At 36.7% G+C, this 14,741-nt stretch overlaps 1 protein-coding gene across 1 annotated transcript in view; it reads left to right on the top strand.

Moving 5' to 3' along the window:
- pcsk2 (proprotein convertase subtilisin/kexin type 2) overlaps nucleotides 1–13,998 on the top strand; it is a 40,511-nt gene extending 26,513 nt beyond the window's left edge. The window contains exons 10-12 of the mRNA XM_056761500.1: nucleotides 742–842; nucleotides 6,098–6,325; nucleotides 12,766–13,998. Of these exons, the coding sequence (XP_056617478.1) occupies nucleotides 742–842; nucleotides 6,098–6,325; nucleotides 12,766–13,255 (819 nt within the window). The 3' untranslated portion in view covers nucleotides 13,256–13,998. The remainder of the gene's footprint in view (nucleotides 1–741; nucleotides 843–6,097; nucleotides 6,326–12,765) is intronic.
- Nucleotides 13,999–14,741: the final 743 nt, after the last annotated feature.

The raw sequence follows: 14,741 nt of genomic DNA, 5'->3' as shown, positions 1-14,741 counted from the left end.
TTTCATCCAATTCGTTCCCAAACAATGACTTGAAAATGGAATCGGAGGGATGCATTAAGTTATGAACTAAATCTGAAGATATCTTCAGGCTGAGAGACAGGATCTGAGATGAAGATGGTTGTTAGTCTGTCAGCCTTGATCGTGTCAGGAGGGGAATTGCCTCAGTCAGTCTGGATCCTGTCAGAGCGATCATCACTTTATCCCTTCAGTTTCAATTGAGCGCTGATCTGCACTATTGAAACCAAAATAAAACATCAAAGTGTCGTTTGAGATGTTTTTGTTTGTATGACATGTGTTTTTGAATGTTTTATTGGATTATTGCCACTATTAGATTAAACACTTGAAGTGACTGAAAAGTGTTCAGGGTCAGAGTGACAGATGATCGCTGTATACTTATACAGTATGCATTTCTAGTTTAAAATCCCAAATGTTGAAGGAAGTCACATATTCCAGCTGTTAATATACAAAAGTAATTGATTTCATTTGGATATTTCAAATTTGCATCCAAACTCATTTCTGGCTACTAAATTTAACACAGAACTACACATTGATGTAGTTAAGCTACTTGTCTCATGTTTTTACTCATGTTGGGTTAACCAAAACACTATTGTATGCTCTCTAGTCACCTGCTATTTGCTAAAGGCACCTACATTTCAGTTTAATCTTCAAAATGAGGATTTGAATGGTCCTAATGTTTAATTAAGAATATTTTTGTATTTGTCTCTGTGTGTCTGCCTGTAGGCCACCACGGATCTGTATGGAAACTGCACACTGCGTCATTCGGGCACGTCTGCCGCTGCACCTGAGGCTGCTGGCGTGTTTGCTTTGGCATTGGAGGCCAAGTATGTACACTTCTGTTTTCCGCAGTATAGATGTGAGAGTCTATTTTTTATTAGGTTGTTTTTTATTAGCAGTTGATAAGAAGCTTTACGTTAACTTTGCCAATATAAAAGAATAAGAATCAGAGGTTCATTTTGAACCATTCAGCATGCTGAATGCAAATGACTCACTTGACTCACATCAACTGATGGATTGATTGTAGCACATGTGATGTTTTTGTGCCTTCACTCTTTTATACGCAAAGCTATAGTGTCTATTGCTTGACATCAGTCTACATTGTATTTCAGCATTGTATTTACAGAATGAAGAAAATACACAACAATGAAAATACAAACCTTTTCGAGGTGATATGAACAGATATTTGAAATATTTAGTAGTTTAAATGTAGCCAGGTACTTTTTTCCTTTTTTAGCTTGTAACTTTCTAATATTTTGTGAAGTGCAGCACAATTGTTCTTTCTGGTTTGTAGCCTGGCAAGCTGCATATCAGTGGTGATTTCTGTGTCACTTGGCTGAAACACTTTATATTAACCAGGGATGCCAAATTTTTTCCTAAGCGGTTGTTAAACTTCAGGTTCCTTTCGAACACTAAGTGTCTTTCTGTGTTTTGGATTACCCTTAAATCAAATCAGAAATAGGATGGATGTTGTGAGAGAATTCTCCTGCAGATCTGGGAGCACAAGAACTAGACACAAAGGCGTCCAGCTTTTGAACACATTTATTTCAGGGATGATAAATACTTATATAGTGCACAACAAAATACCTGTTATACCAAATGAGGTATAGAAACTATATGGAAGAAACATCTTTCTATAGTGTGCCATAAGACACTGGTTATACCAAATAAGGTATAGAAAACATAGCATGTCAGACAAAGAATCCTCTTCCTCCACATTTAGCCAGCTGTCTGCTCAGCTAGCAGCTATCCACTCTGTGAGCCTTAAAACCACACATAGGCTACACTTATTCATTCATTTATTTGGGCTCATTTATCTATGGGGAAAATAATATCTAACAGTGGTCTTGCAGTGGACCTGGATGTCATAATAATGTGGCCATTGGCCAATCAAATGTATGAGGGCGGGAGTAACTGTTTACAGATCCATTGTGGTGACCAATCAAAGAAGACAGACAATGTTCCACAGCAACTGACGACATTAGTGGCTTAAGAATCAGTATTTTACAACAAAGGAAATGTTGAGCCATAGGATCCACTGACGCAAACTACTAAATACTGTTTTAAATGGAAAATATGTGATGTATGTGATTTATGTAATGTAATGCAATTATCAGTGTAACAAGACTGGAGATAGTAACCGAGCTGTTTTCAGCAGTTTTTTAGGGATGAGATTAGGAATAAATGTGTGCATATTAAACTGTGTGGCTTTGAAAGTCTGTTGTGGTAAAAATGAAAAACTGATTTGCAAATGCATTCATTCTAATCAAATAGACTGGACAAACACTTTTTCTATATTTGTCAGTTTATTCGTTTGACAAGATCAATTGTATACAGCCTTTATAAGATAAATCCATAGCTGCGTCTCAATTCGAAGGCTGCGTTTGTCAGCGTCAATATTTCAGAAAAGCAACCTTTACATTTCAAGTCAAGAATGAATCCAAGACGGCACGACTATTGCTGCGGTTATTTTGCCGCCATATAGTGCAAGTGCACCAGTTCGATTCCCGTCTCCAGCACTTTTAGTCGGTCCCACTCCCCTGTCTCTATCCAATGCTTCCCTGTCTGTTCTCCACTGTCACAGGCAAAAAAGACCATAAAATTGATCTTTAAAAAAATGTACCACAATGATTACATCTTAAGAGAAATACATTTTAATTTAACAATGTTTTTTAATTAAAATGATACATCATCAATGACGAAATATGCAACCAAACACTCAAGTGCACACAAGAATAATTTGATACAATATACTGTACAACCTTTTAAAAGGAACTTTACAATGATTGTTCGTCCAAAATGTGACAAGTCATTTATTTACCCTAACTGCAATCTTGTATGGCTTTTTTTTCTGAACCAAAACAGATTATTAAAAATGTAATAGTTTTCCTTTTGATGGTGTTATGTTAAAACAAAATTCACATCAGTCTAGCCAGTGAAGCGCTACATCTAGCGGTACTTTAATGTCAAACGTCAGAGTGACGAGGCATCAACGGTGGCTCAAATTTCTAACCAGCCTGCACTGCTTTCAGTGAGCCGCCGATCGGTCTGCACAACGCCGCATAAAGTCAAACACATCTATTGATCTTTTGTAAAGCAAGTGCAATTCATCGTCACATGAACAATTGTTCCACTTCACAGACTGTCTTGGGCAGAGAGCTTCCCTGTAACAAACCAGCAAGAAGATTCTCTTTTACAGATTTGATTGGTGATAAAATGGCTAAAGAAATCAAAGTCATAAAACATAACAATAAAGTTTCACAACAGTGGCAGAGCTTTCAAAGCTAGGGAATATAAATATATCGGGTCTGTTTCATTACAATGTAAATAAGGATATTTACTGTAAATTTGAGGAATCCAATCTTCTTAAATTATCATGATATTAAAAAAGCCTCATCCCAGCCTCCAGTCTTTCGGCATGTCTCCTCCTCCTTCTCTTCTCCTCGTTTATGTAATTTGCCTAAATAATTACATTAGATTAGGTTATGGGTACACACGAAAAAGTACTTTTGGTTTTCACTTGGTTAAATGATTCTGACACCTCACACATGGATACCACTGCTCTATTTATTGCTTCTATTGAAATCCAAGAAACCAAATCAACAGGGATTTAAACACCAACTGTGATAAACATGAGTCTGATTGAGAAAGCTTTGTGTGGAATGAACTGGTGGAGGCACTTGTGTCACACATTTAGTAGGGTGTTATGTGTTAGAACTGGTGTTAATAACTGTTGACATGACCTTCCCTGTGTAAAGGCCTTGTGTTTGCTCAGTACTGAGTAATGATGTAGCTGGCAGGAGAATGGTCTTCTCTGTCCAGGCAAAAGTAAATGTGGATTGAAAACGGTTGTAGACTGTTATCCGTTAAAGATTTTGCTGTACGTTTTCTTTCATTGTATAGTTCAAAGGCAGGAGGGGGTAACGTTTCGCCCACATTTTAATTGGTCTCTCCCATAGCTGCTAGAGTTACGACACACTTTGATCTCGTCGCCATGTGATCACGTGGCTCAAGGAGTTCTCAATAGTTCCAAACGTTCAGTCTGTTTGAATGGTTAGACAATGGAAGCAGCTGTATTTGCAAAAATCACTAAATACTAACATATGCTTCTATGACCATCAGTACACACCTATGTTAAATTATTTTGAGACATTTACAAAAAAATGCACAAGTAATTAATCAATAAATAATCAATCATAGCAAGTAATGGCACCACAAAGAACACTGAAAAATGAACAAGACAAACAATTTCAGTTAGAAAGAGTTTTTATTATATAATTTATACAGGGAGAGGGTAGATAACATTTTATTTAATGTGCAGTCTTTATAGAAAATCATTCAATCACACATACAGACATGCAGAAAATCAATTTTTATTTAGGAAAATATTATTTTGTTTCAAAAACATCCTCATAATAAAACATCAGTTTTACACATATTTATTTTATCAAGTCACCTAAGTATGTATTTGGGAAAGAGTGAAATGAATGCAGTTCAATGTAATGTTTGGAACTATAGAGCCATCCATGACACAAGTTACTTCCGCATTCCATTCTTCCAGTGTCGTAACTCTGTTCTGCATCAAAGTGGCCTGAAGTCATTCATTTTCAATGTGAGCCGGCAGCAGCGAGCAGCGGCGCTCCTTGGCTGTTGAGGAGAAATCAAGTCAACTTTATGGTAATGTCCTATGACGCGGTTTCGTAGGCAACCAATCGGAACGTAGAAGTCCCTGCTTGAGTGGATTCCAGATAATTCAGTGCTTCAAACTTCGGTCTACGTCAGAGCACCAGAGCGTCCACAAATCTGTCTTTAGTGTTGTTGTCAGGGTGGCCAGAACGATTTTTGACGCTCTGAATGGCGGCAGTGTGAACGCACAGTTAAGATTAGATTAGATTAGATTAGATTCAACTTTATTGTCATTACACATATACAAGTACAGTGTAACGAAATGTAGTTTAGGTCTAACCAGAAGTGCAATTAGCAAGTGCAGGATATACAGTGTGAATAAATACAGAATACAATATTAGGGAAATACTATACAAATGTTCTATAACAATATGACAGTCGGTATGTACTATGGACAATATATACAGAAGGATATATACTGTGAACATTAATGTACAGATGGATATGAACAGATAACAATTTAGACTATACAATAGTGCAAGTGACTTAAGTGTGCATTAAGTTAAGGTCTGTGTTTGGCACAATGCAGTGGAGATGTTTATGGTTGCTTACCAATGTCGCTATGATCATTGAAGTTGAATTAAATTGGTTTTGATTTTGGCTCACAAAATCAGAACTGAAAGTCAGAAACATCCATTTTTTACAATAACTCAAAAATATTCCTTGATGTCCACTTTTTGTCAGCAAGATTTTAAAAGAATAATGTTAAAAAAGGTCAATAACAGGGTTACTCAGATTTGTGAATTGTCTTATCCAAAATAGTCGACACTGCATAATCTTTAATTTCAGTCTGTCTGCAAACATTAACAACAAATTATGTAAAGAAACAATATCTCATGCATCTTTATCATTTTGTTTCTTGGTTAATTCAGTGTTTGCATTGTACCTCTTAGTACATTTTGTACTTTTGAGTACTAGTTTTGAGGTCTGAGACTTACAGGAATATTTTACATTTCAATGACGTCATATGTTACAGCTTACTATCAAGTTTCAAATCTAAAGAAAACACAATAAAACAAGACACAGTTATTTTTATATAACGGTATAATAATACTCATACCTTGATATACTGTATGTACTAATTAGGTCACACTGCAGGTCAAACTGTTTTAAACATCTGATGTCTGTACTGCGCCCTGCAAATTGCTCTTCATCTGAAGTAGAAGAGCTTCAAGAATCCAAGTGCAGCTGTAAGGGTTTTGTTGCTCTCATGCTACCTGAACTTTTCTAGGAAAGCCCTGACTCAACAGAACACATGTATTTTAAATTGCCACAATAACTATTGGGTTTAGTAGATTTTAAGAGGGCTTAAACGTTTCCTGCGTATGACAACCGCAATTAAATTTACAGTCATCCACTTTATAGTGACCTTTTTGTCTTTTAAATGTGTGTGTAGTCCAAACCTGACCTGGAGAGACCTGCAGCACCTGACTGTACTTACATCTAAGAGGAACAAACTGCACGATGAGGTTCACCAGTGGAGAAGGAACGGTGTGGGTCTGGAGTTCAACCATCTGTTTGGTTATGGTGTGTTGGATGCTGGAGGCATGGTCAAACTCGCCCGTGAATGGAAGGCCGTACCGGAGCGCTTTCACTGTGTGGCTGGATCCATACAAGAGATACAGTAAGTACACATTATAAACATTAAAGTGCAGATAAGAGGGCAAAAAGCCAATCATTTTACTTCTTAGTGAAAGTATTCAACAACATCAACATGTTGGATGGAACTTTAATTTTAATAGTGGGAATTCATTGGATTGAAAAATCAGGCCTCAACTTTTTATTGAGACTAGTTGCATGTACATTTTTCAATTTGCACAACTGTAAATTATCACTAGTGGCAACTTTAACTGAAACAAATTGAAAAATGTAGATGCAAGATGTTAGATGAAATACATTCTGAGTTGGGCATGATTTTTGTACTGAGTAAAATTGTTGCGTTCAATATACAGTATATTATAGCGAGTACCATGAAAACTCTTTATTAATTTATTTTAGTTCAATTAATTGAATTTTATTTTATTTATGTAGCTAGTTTCACAGTGTGAGAAAACATTTTAGGAAAAATGGAAATTATATTAAGTTCTATTATTATGTAGCATTGTTGCATCTTTACAGTGAATATGGTATATATTAACATCAGTAGTACAGGTAGATGCATAAAAAAATACTTTATGGAAATAACAAAATAATTTAAATATAACAATTGGCTCATTCATATCTAAACGCTTTTATGATAGGAGAGTGCATCAAGATACTAAAATATCCTACTAAAACACTATTGTTTCAAAGACAATGCTTGTCCCATGCTAAAATAACTGAAAATAACTTGCCCTAACATATCTGAAAATATGTCAGTGCCATTGTTTATCTCGAGATGCACACTAGTAATGTTTGTAGCAGGCATTTTTATAAAAGCAACTGATAAATGTTATTTAACTAAGGCATATGGATAATCTAAGCCTTGTCTGCGAAACTTTGACTTAATAATGAGTATTAGAATATAAGACATGTAATCCATTAGCATGATAGATGACAGGTATCATATTAAACCTGAAATAACAAAATAATGATAAAATAGGAAAATAACAGACAGGAAATATGCACTGAAAAGAAACAATACATTAAACTAACTAATACAATTATGGACAGTGGTTCCACACAACGGAAGTATGTTATCGATAACGTAATGTATGATGAACTAAACTGAACTGAGTGAACTTAAACAACCATGTCCAAATAATGTGGCGTTATTATAAAATTCCACAACTCTCCCTTTATCCTTAGGGCTATAATTATCCACGGTTTATTATTTTTTAGTGTGAACAACATTTTGCTACAAATGTTATAGACAGAGCTCAAGCTGTGTTCCTGTAGCTCAGCTGGTTGAACATTGTATCAGCAGTGCCAAGGGTTTGATTCCCAGGGAGGACAAATACTGATAACATGTAGAATGTTGAATGCACATCAGTGTCTTTCACATGCATACATGTATTTAAAGATCTGTATTAAAGAATATTGCTTCAAAACTCACGTATTGCCTAGTTATTCAGATGACCATAGCCAACCGCAGCACATCAACTACTCGACATCACAAATTTGTGCCAGTATTATTACCATAATAGTGATATTTTTCCATATTCGTAACAAGCATCATTGTGAGATTATGTCAGCCAGGTCTAAGGCTCTCTTAGCTCTGTGTGATGGCATACTGCATGTGTCACCCCCCCACTGACTCTCTCTCTACACACACACACCTCTCATTCTCACATCTGCTATATTTAGTCCTCGCCTACTCACTGCTGGGCATAGCACGCTATGACAACCGTCGCAATTACACCGAGTTTCACTGGCACAATGATGGGGTTGTAAAATTGGTATGTGTGTATTCTTATTTGTGTGTATAAGTGTCCCTCAAAACCCCCATAAACAAAGTGCCAACCTTCATATCATACCTAACACACAGTTCATGAGAGTTCTAGTTCTGGCGAGAATAGCAGTTAAGCAGCAGTAGGAGGAGAAGAGATTGTTGAAATATAATGAGTAGAAGCATGCGGAGCGTTTACCGTGCGATAAGGCTCACATCTGTGTCGGCTAATGAATCCCTCCAAGCGTATATGTGCAACTAACCTTCACTGAACAATGTGTAGTGTCACCATAGATGGAAGAAAATGGGGATTTAATTGATTTCGTGGGAGTCCCCTGAATGTACTGCTGTCTAGAGTCTATTATGGGATCCAATGAAACCTTTTCACTAACACTGAAAGCGAATGCATTATCACATCTTATCACATTCCTATTATACAGTTTCTTTTGGACTTTTACATTAAACTCATGAATATGCTAGTGTGGTAATTTCCATAAAGCTTGCACAATTGTTTTAAACAGTCTTTCCAATCAAATGTTTTGTTGACCTTCACTCTAAAAATGGCTGGGTTATCTTTTAACCCATACCGCTGGGTTGAGTCCGTTGGGTTGTTTTGCTGGGTTATTTTTCCACATGTTAAACACTTTTTGGGTAGTTTTAGTTTTCGAGGTGTTGGGTTAAACCCGCTGGGTTATTGTGCTGGGTTGATTCTGCCGCTGGGTTGTTTGAAGAGTCTCGCGCGTTTACCGCCCTGAAGACGTTGAGTGTACTACGCAACTTTCATTTTAATAATGATCAAAGGGGCAAAGTCACTGGTTGGAGCAATTTAAAGGTAGCCTACGTTTTTTAAGTTTTAAGGGAATATTTATTGAAATGGGCAGAATTTTTAACATTTTGCAAGTCTTAACTAACGTTAGTGATGTAATTTTGACGACCAGCAACTGTTACCTCAGATGTAAATTGACTCGCATAGTCCTGTGAACATGCGCGACAATGCGAATTAATTCAATTTAAGTGAACCCCATCACATGTAAGCTAAGTTATGAACTTTAGTGAGAATTTAACAAAATTTGAGTCAAACCGGCGAGTGCCCCTCGAGCGCGGTCAAGCATTCACGGTTCAGGAACGCCTCTCTCGGTGTCCACTCTGGATATTAAGCGGCCAGTCAATTATATTGCTCCCTCTGTTTTAAACCAAACATTTCAAGGTTTGTGCATATGATAAAGAAACACGAGTGTGGTAGCCTGTATTTAATGAGTTGATTTGCTGCATGTGTGGTTTCTTAGTGTATTAAGTGGTGTAATTCATAATGTATTATACATAATTTATATGTATTTAGTTAGTTTTATTAATTGACATTTGTTGCTACATATTGTGGAGATTTTTATAAGTTATTTTGTAATGTTATTTATAATGCTTGTTAATGTTTGATATGAATTTTTTTTATTTATTATAATTAAACCATTTTCTTTAAATCATGCAAATCTAAAAATATTGCTGTTATTGGCTGTAAAAGTTAAAACATTTCTTAACAATTATTTTTACAGTCAAATAAAAATGAATTTTTAAAAATAAATGTCAATTGTCTTGATTGACAATGAAGTACAGAAGAAATTAAGAATAACCCAGCAAGAACAACCCAGAATTAAACACATGAATAGTTAAAATGACAACATTTTGGTTTTTTTCAATAACCCAGCATGCTGGGTTATCATGTGTAACCCAGTGTGCTGGGTTACTTTAACCCAGCATGTGTTCTGTCCAATATTTACCCAGCGCTGGTTTGCTAATTGGGTTGTTTTTAACCCAGACATTTTTAGAGTGTTTGAATCGAGAAAAACAAAGAAATTAATAAACAGCTAAAATTTCTTATTAAATTGTCATATGGCATTTTGTAAACTGGTACACTGCTAATTTCCATGAACAGGGGAAAAATGGAAATAGGCCTACTGTACCTGCTCAAAATTGAAAGGTAAAATTCATTTTATTTTTGTACAGTCAATCTAACTAAAAAGAACATTAAGGAATGACATTAAAGCCATACTTCACCCAAAAATGTAAATTCTCTCATCATCTACTCACCTTCGAGTTTTTCCAAATCTGTATAATTTTATTTGTTCTGATGAACACAGACAAAGATATTTGGAAGAATGCTTATAACCAGACAGATGTTAACTTCTATAGTAGGAAAAAAGACAATGGTAGTCAAAAGGGTCCCAGAACTGTTTGCTGTCCTACATTCTTCAAAATATTTATTTTGAGTAAATTTTCCAACAATGGGAGTCAACAGGGGGCAAGATATGTTTGGTTATAAGCATTCTTTCAAACATCTTTGTCTGTGTTCATCAGAACAAATGCATTATTACAGATTTTGAACAACAGGAAGGTGAGAAAATGATGACAGAATTGTCATTTTGGGTGAAGTACACCTTTAATATGAATATATGAACCAGCACATAAACAGTGTTGTTTAGTTTGCACATTTTTGGTTCTTCGTTACTGTGCTCCCACAAAGCTATTCAGAAAAACAAGCCATTTGCAGGCGGCAAATGACACACAGTGTGCCACCTTTTGTGCCGGAGCCGTAATTAAAAAGAACCCATCAGTTCCTTGTTTCCTAGCTAGTACACCAATAACAGCGTTAATTAAATCTTCCTAAAATCCCACATCTCAGTTTCACAATGTCATCTTGGCCAAATGCCAGTTTATGCCAATGCTTTTATAGCCTCTAGACCACAGCTGAGTTTTAATGTCTTTACCAAAATCAATACAGCCATCGCTTACTCGCCCTCATGTTACAGAGTTTCTTTCTACTGAGTAACACTAAAACATTTTTTAGGCTGTGTTTCCTTAGTATGACGCCTCACACTGCCAGATCTATCAAGATCCTAAATGGAAAGAAGAACAAAATGTTGAAAAATAATACAGGATTGCATTGACAAGATGATGATGATGACAACACCCTCACCAAATGTTGTTGGTGGATAGATGACGATACCCTTAAAGGGATAGTACACCAAAAAAAAGCTAAATCTGTTATAATTTACTCACCGTCAGGTTGTTCCAAACCTACATACATTTTATTTTTTTGTTGAACACAAAGGAAGATATTTGGAAGAACGTCAGTAACCAAACAGAACTAAACCCCCATTCACGGCCATAGTGGGGAAAATTTATACTATGGGAGGCAAATATTCAGGATGAGATCTGAAAAATGTATACAGGTTTGGAACAATCTGAGGGTGAGTAAATCATGACAGAATTTTAATTGTTGGGTGAACTATTCTTTTAATGGCACTTTTTAATTTAAACCATTTTTTCTGACAGTGTTGCAAAATTGAACAATTTCTTCGAAAGCAAACCCAAAAACAAAATGTGTTTATTGTAAGATAGGATGAAATAAACAAAATTGCTATTTAGGACATCATTTTGGAATAAAAAATAATTGTGATTAAATGTACCTTAAAATGTACTTGATTGTCTAAAACTATGTCTCTGATGTTTTCAGCATTTAGCATTGTTGTTGAGCATTTAGGAACCAAAGACGCACCCATGTGTTTTGTCGTGTGCTCTTTGGGTACTTGTATAAACTAGTTTCCTGGGAAACTCAAGAGATCCTCACAAACAAACCCTATAATCGGAGTGCCGTAATGGGCCAGGCTGGGAAAAGTGCGTCTGATAATGCCATTACATTCTCTTTATGGTCAGTCACTCAAGTCCTCTGCTGTTATCATCACAGCAGCACAAAACAGCCAGTCAGCAGCCCTCGCTGGGCCTTTGTCCTCACATGACAACAAAGAAGCCTTATGAAGGACGAAAAAGCCATCATCTGACTGAAACAATTGTTGGCACCAGGATGGTGCGGTATTGAAAATAGAGGAACATGTAATCATTTTTTGGCCTGGTTTTACTGTTTGTTTGGAGACGGCTGTAGCTCATAACCGTAGAAACATTAGGCCATTCTCAATCCAAGCACAAAAGCATAGCTCTGGGTGATTTTAGTTCATTGGACACAAAAGCTCATTTGAATGATTATTCATTTCACATTTTTAATTTTCTTTGTGTCACGCTATGGTTAGAGAGAGCTTCAGATTTGTTCTTGTTTATCGGCTACATTAATATAACTCTGTAAATGTCACTGGGTACATTATAATCTGATCTAATAGCCAGACCCAGTAAGAATCAACACACTTCCTGTTTTTTTGACTATCATAGACAATTTAAAAACAAAACTGACTCTTGATTTGGAGTCATAATTTACAATAAAATAACATTAAAAAAACAAGAGGTAAGAGGTAAAATTGGCGTTTTTGTTCTTTTTTCCCATATTCTATGACAGCAAGGACCATATTTTCCAATGAAATGCTGTATATCTTCTCTGTATGTCTCCATTGTTCCAGAGAGGTGAATCTGGATCAAACATGTGTAGCATTTTTCTTGGTAAAAGCCCACAACTTGCCTAAGGGTCCTCTATAGAATTTCTCCATCAATGTCAAATCCTTTTAGTGTGGTGCCAGAGATACAGCAGAGGTTGATGTGAAATGCACCTGATAAAATGCCATCTGTTGCCTGTGTATAAGCCAGTCAGACAGTATCTCCCATCATCATTCACAACCAGGTTTATTTCTGTAGCCTCTGGCTTTATAGTGGTATTTAATGTATGAGTTATACCATCTTGCTCTCTTTTTTTCCTGCAGTAAAATACAGTCAGGCAATAAACTGGTGCTGACAATCGCAACCGACGCCTGCCAAGGAAAAGACAACTTTGTGCGCTATCTGGAGCACGTGCAGGCTGTCATCACCGTCAACGCCAGTCGCCGCGGAGACCTGAACATCAACATGACATCGCCCATGGGCACCAAATCCATCCTGCTGAGCCGCAGACCCCGCGATGACGACACCAAGGTGGGCTTCGACAAATGGCCCTTCATGACCAGCCACACGTGGGGTGAGGACCCACGCGGCACCTGGCTCCTGGAGGTGGGCTTCCAGGGGGAGAGCCCACAGAGCGGCGCGCTGAAGGAATGGACCCTCATGCTGCACGGAACACAAAGTGCCCCTTACATAGACCAGGTGGTGAGGGACTACCAATCCAAACTAGCCATGTCCAAAAAAGAAGAGCTGGAGGAGGAGTTAGATGAAGCGGTGGAGAGGAGCTTGAAAAGCCTTCTGAGTAAAAACAACTAGCCATGTGCATGATATCTGGCCTCTCTCCCTCTTTCTCTCTCTCTCTCTCTCTCTCTGTCTTCTTTCTGTATGGGCATATATACCCAGCTCATTCTTTCTCTGCTTTGGTCATATTTTACCTTGTGATTATTTGATGAATGTATGTATGATGCGAGTCCCTCATATTACAGCGTATTTTATGAACGGTACAGTAGCTAAATCAAGTATTTGAATACTTCAGTTCCTCAAAAATGTCACAAATCTCAAACCAAGTGGCTTTTTATTTAAAAGGCAGAAATTAATAGTAAAGTAAAGTTGTAGTTTGTAAATGCCACATTCATCTTGATATTGCCATTGAGACATTTTTAAAATGTGCATCCAAATACTTCTTAAAGCTGCTGTAAGTCCCACACAGAAAACATGAAATCCTACTTTTGATGTTCCTTTTTTACTCTTGACAGAAATGTATATAAACCAAATATATCGATACTTTAATATGTTCTTGCTTATGCTGCTGTCTTTCACCTCTGCTGTACAGTTTGTGACTGTAAGTTTGTGTGACTATATTTAAAGTTTAGTAACTTGCAAACAGAACAGTGATACTTCTTTCTGTTAAACATTTTTTGTGTGGGAACAATTTTTATTCAATGAAGAGTCAGAATGTGAGATGTGAGTCATTCTATATGTACTGTTTATGGCCAAACAAAGCATATTTCAGAGCATTCACTACATATAATAAATCTATTACTCTGTTTGTTAAAGCACTTGAGTGATTAGGACAATCATTTTCGCATACTGATAATATGTAAATCATTTATCCAAAACGTCTGCTGGGGATTGAATATTGGGGAAATGGTTGGTAAGGGACAGGTTCACACATTACGTACAAACCAAGCTGCATTTTGAGTGGTGAGAGTTGGTCAAATATATATACATTTATGAATTATAAATTACACACGCAATGTTTTTGTTTTTAATTTCGATGAATGTGTAGGCTTTTTGGGAAGAGTAGAACTTGTCTTCGGATCTGTTTATCACTACCATGGCTGCAATATGATGTGACTGTCGCCAACTGGCAACGGAACTGTCGAAATGCACCATTGGGTAAATTGGCAGTGGGTGGGGTCACAGGAACCAAAACAAAAACAGACATTCCAACACGGAACAAGCATTTAAAAATAGAAAAACTTGATATAGCATTGTTGTTGCGATTCTATAAAATCACAACATAAAACGGGAGAAGACAAGCATACTTCCGGCAAATTCACATTTTATTAATAAAAAAGCATACTAAAAAGAAGATCTCGTTAAACACAGCTCGAGACAAAAGTTAACAATACAAACGAATAAACGTTATGTGTAGTCCAAAAAGGAAAGGACACCCCATCTGGCAGGTGAAGACTTTTGCTCAGATTTTGCCCAGATTTTCAGTCTGAATTTCCCAGTCTGCAGATTTGACCAGTTAGTGTGTTTCTATCTGAAACTTTCAAAAAGTCTACAAGTGTAT

This window comes from Triplophysa dalaica, chromosome 11 (genome assembly GCF_015846415.1).
Source record: "Triplophysa dalaica isolate WHDGS20190420 chromosome 11, ASM1584641v1, whole genome shotgun sequence".
NCBI classification, from domain to species: Eukaryota; Metazoa; Chordata; class Actinopteri; order Cypriniformes; family Nemacheilidae; genus Triplophysa; species Triplophysa dalaica.
The sequence above is the reverse complement of the archived record's forward strand: the minus strand, read 5'-3'. Positions and strand labels throughout refer to the sequence as shown.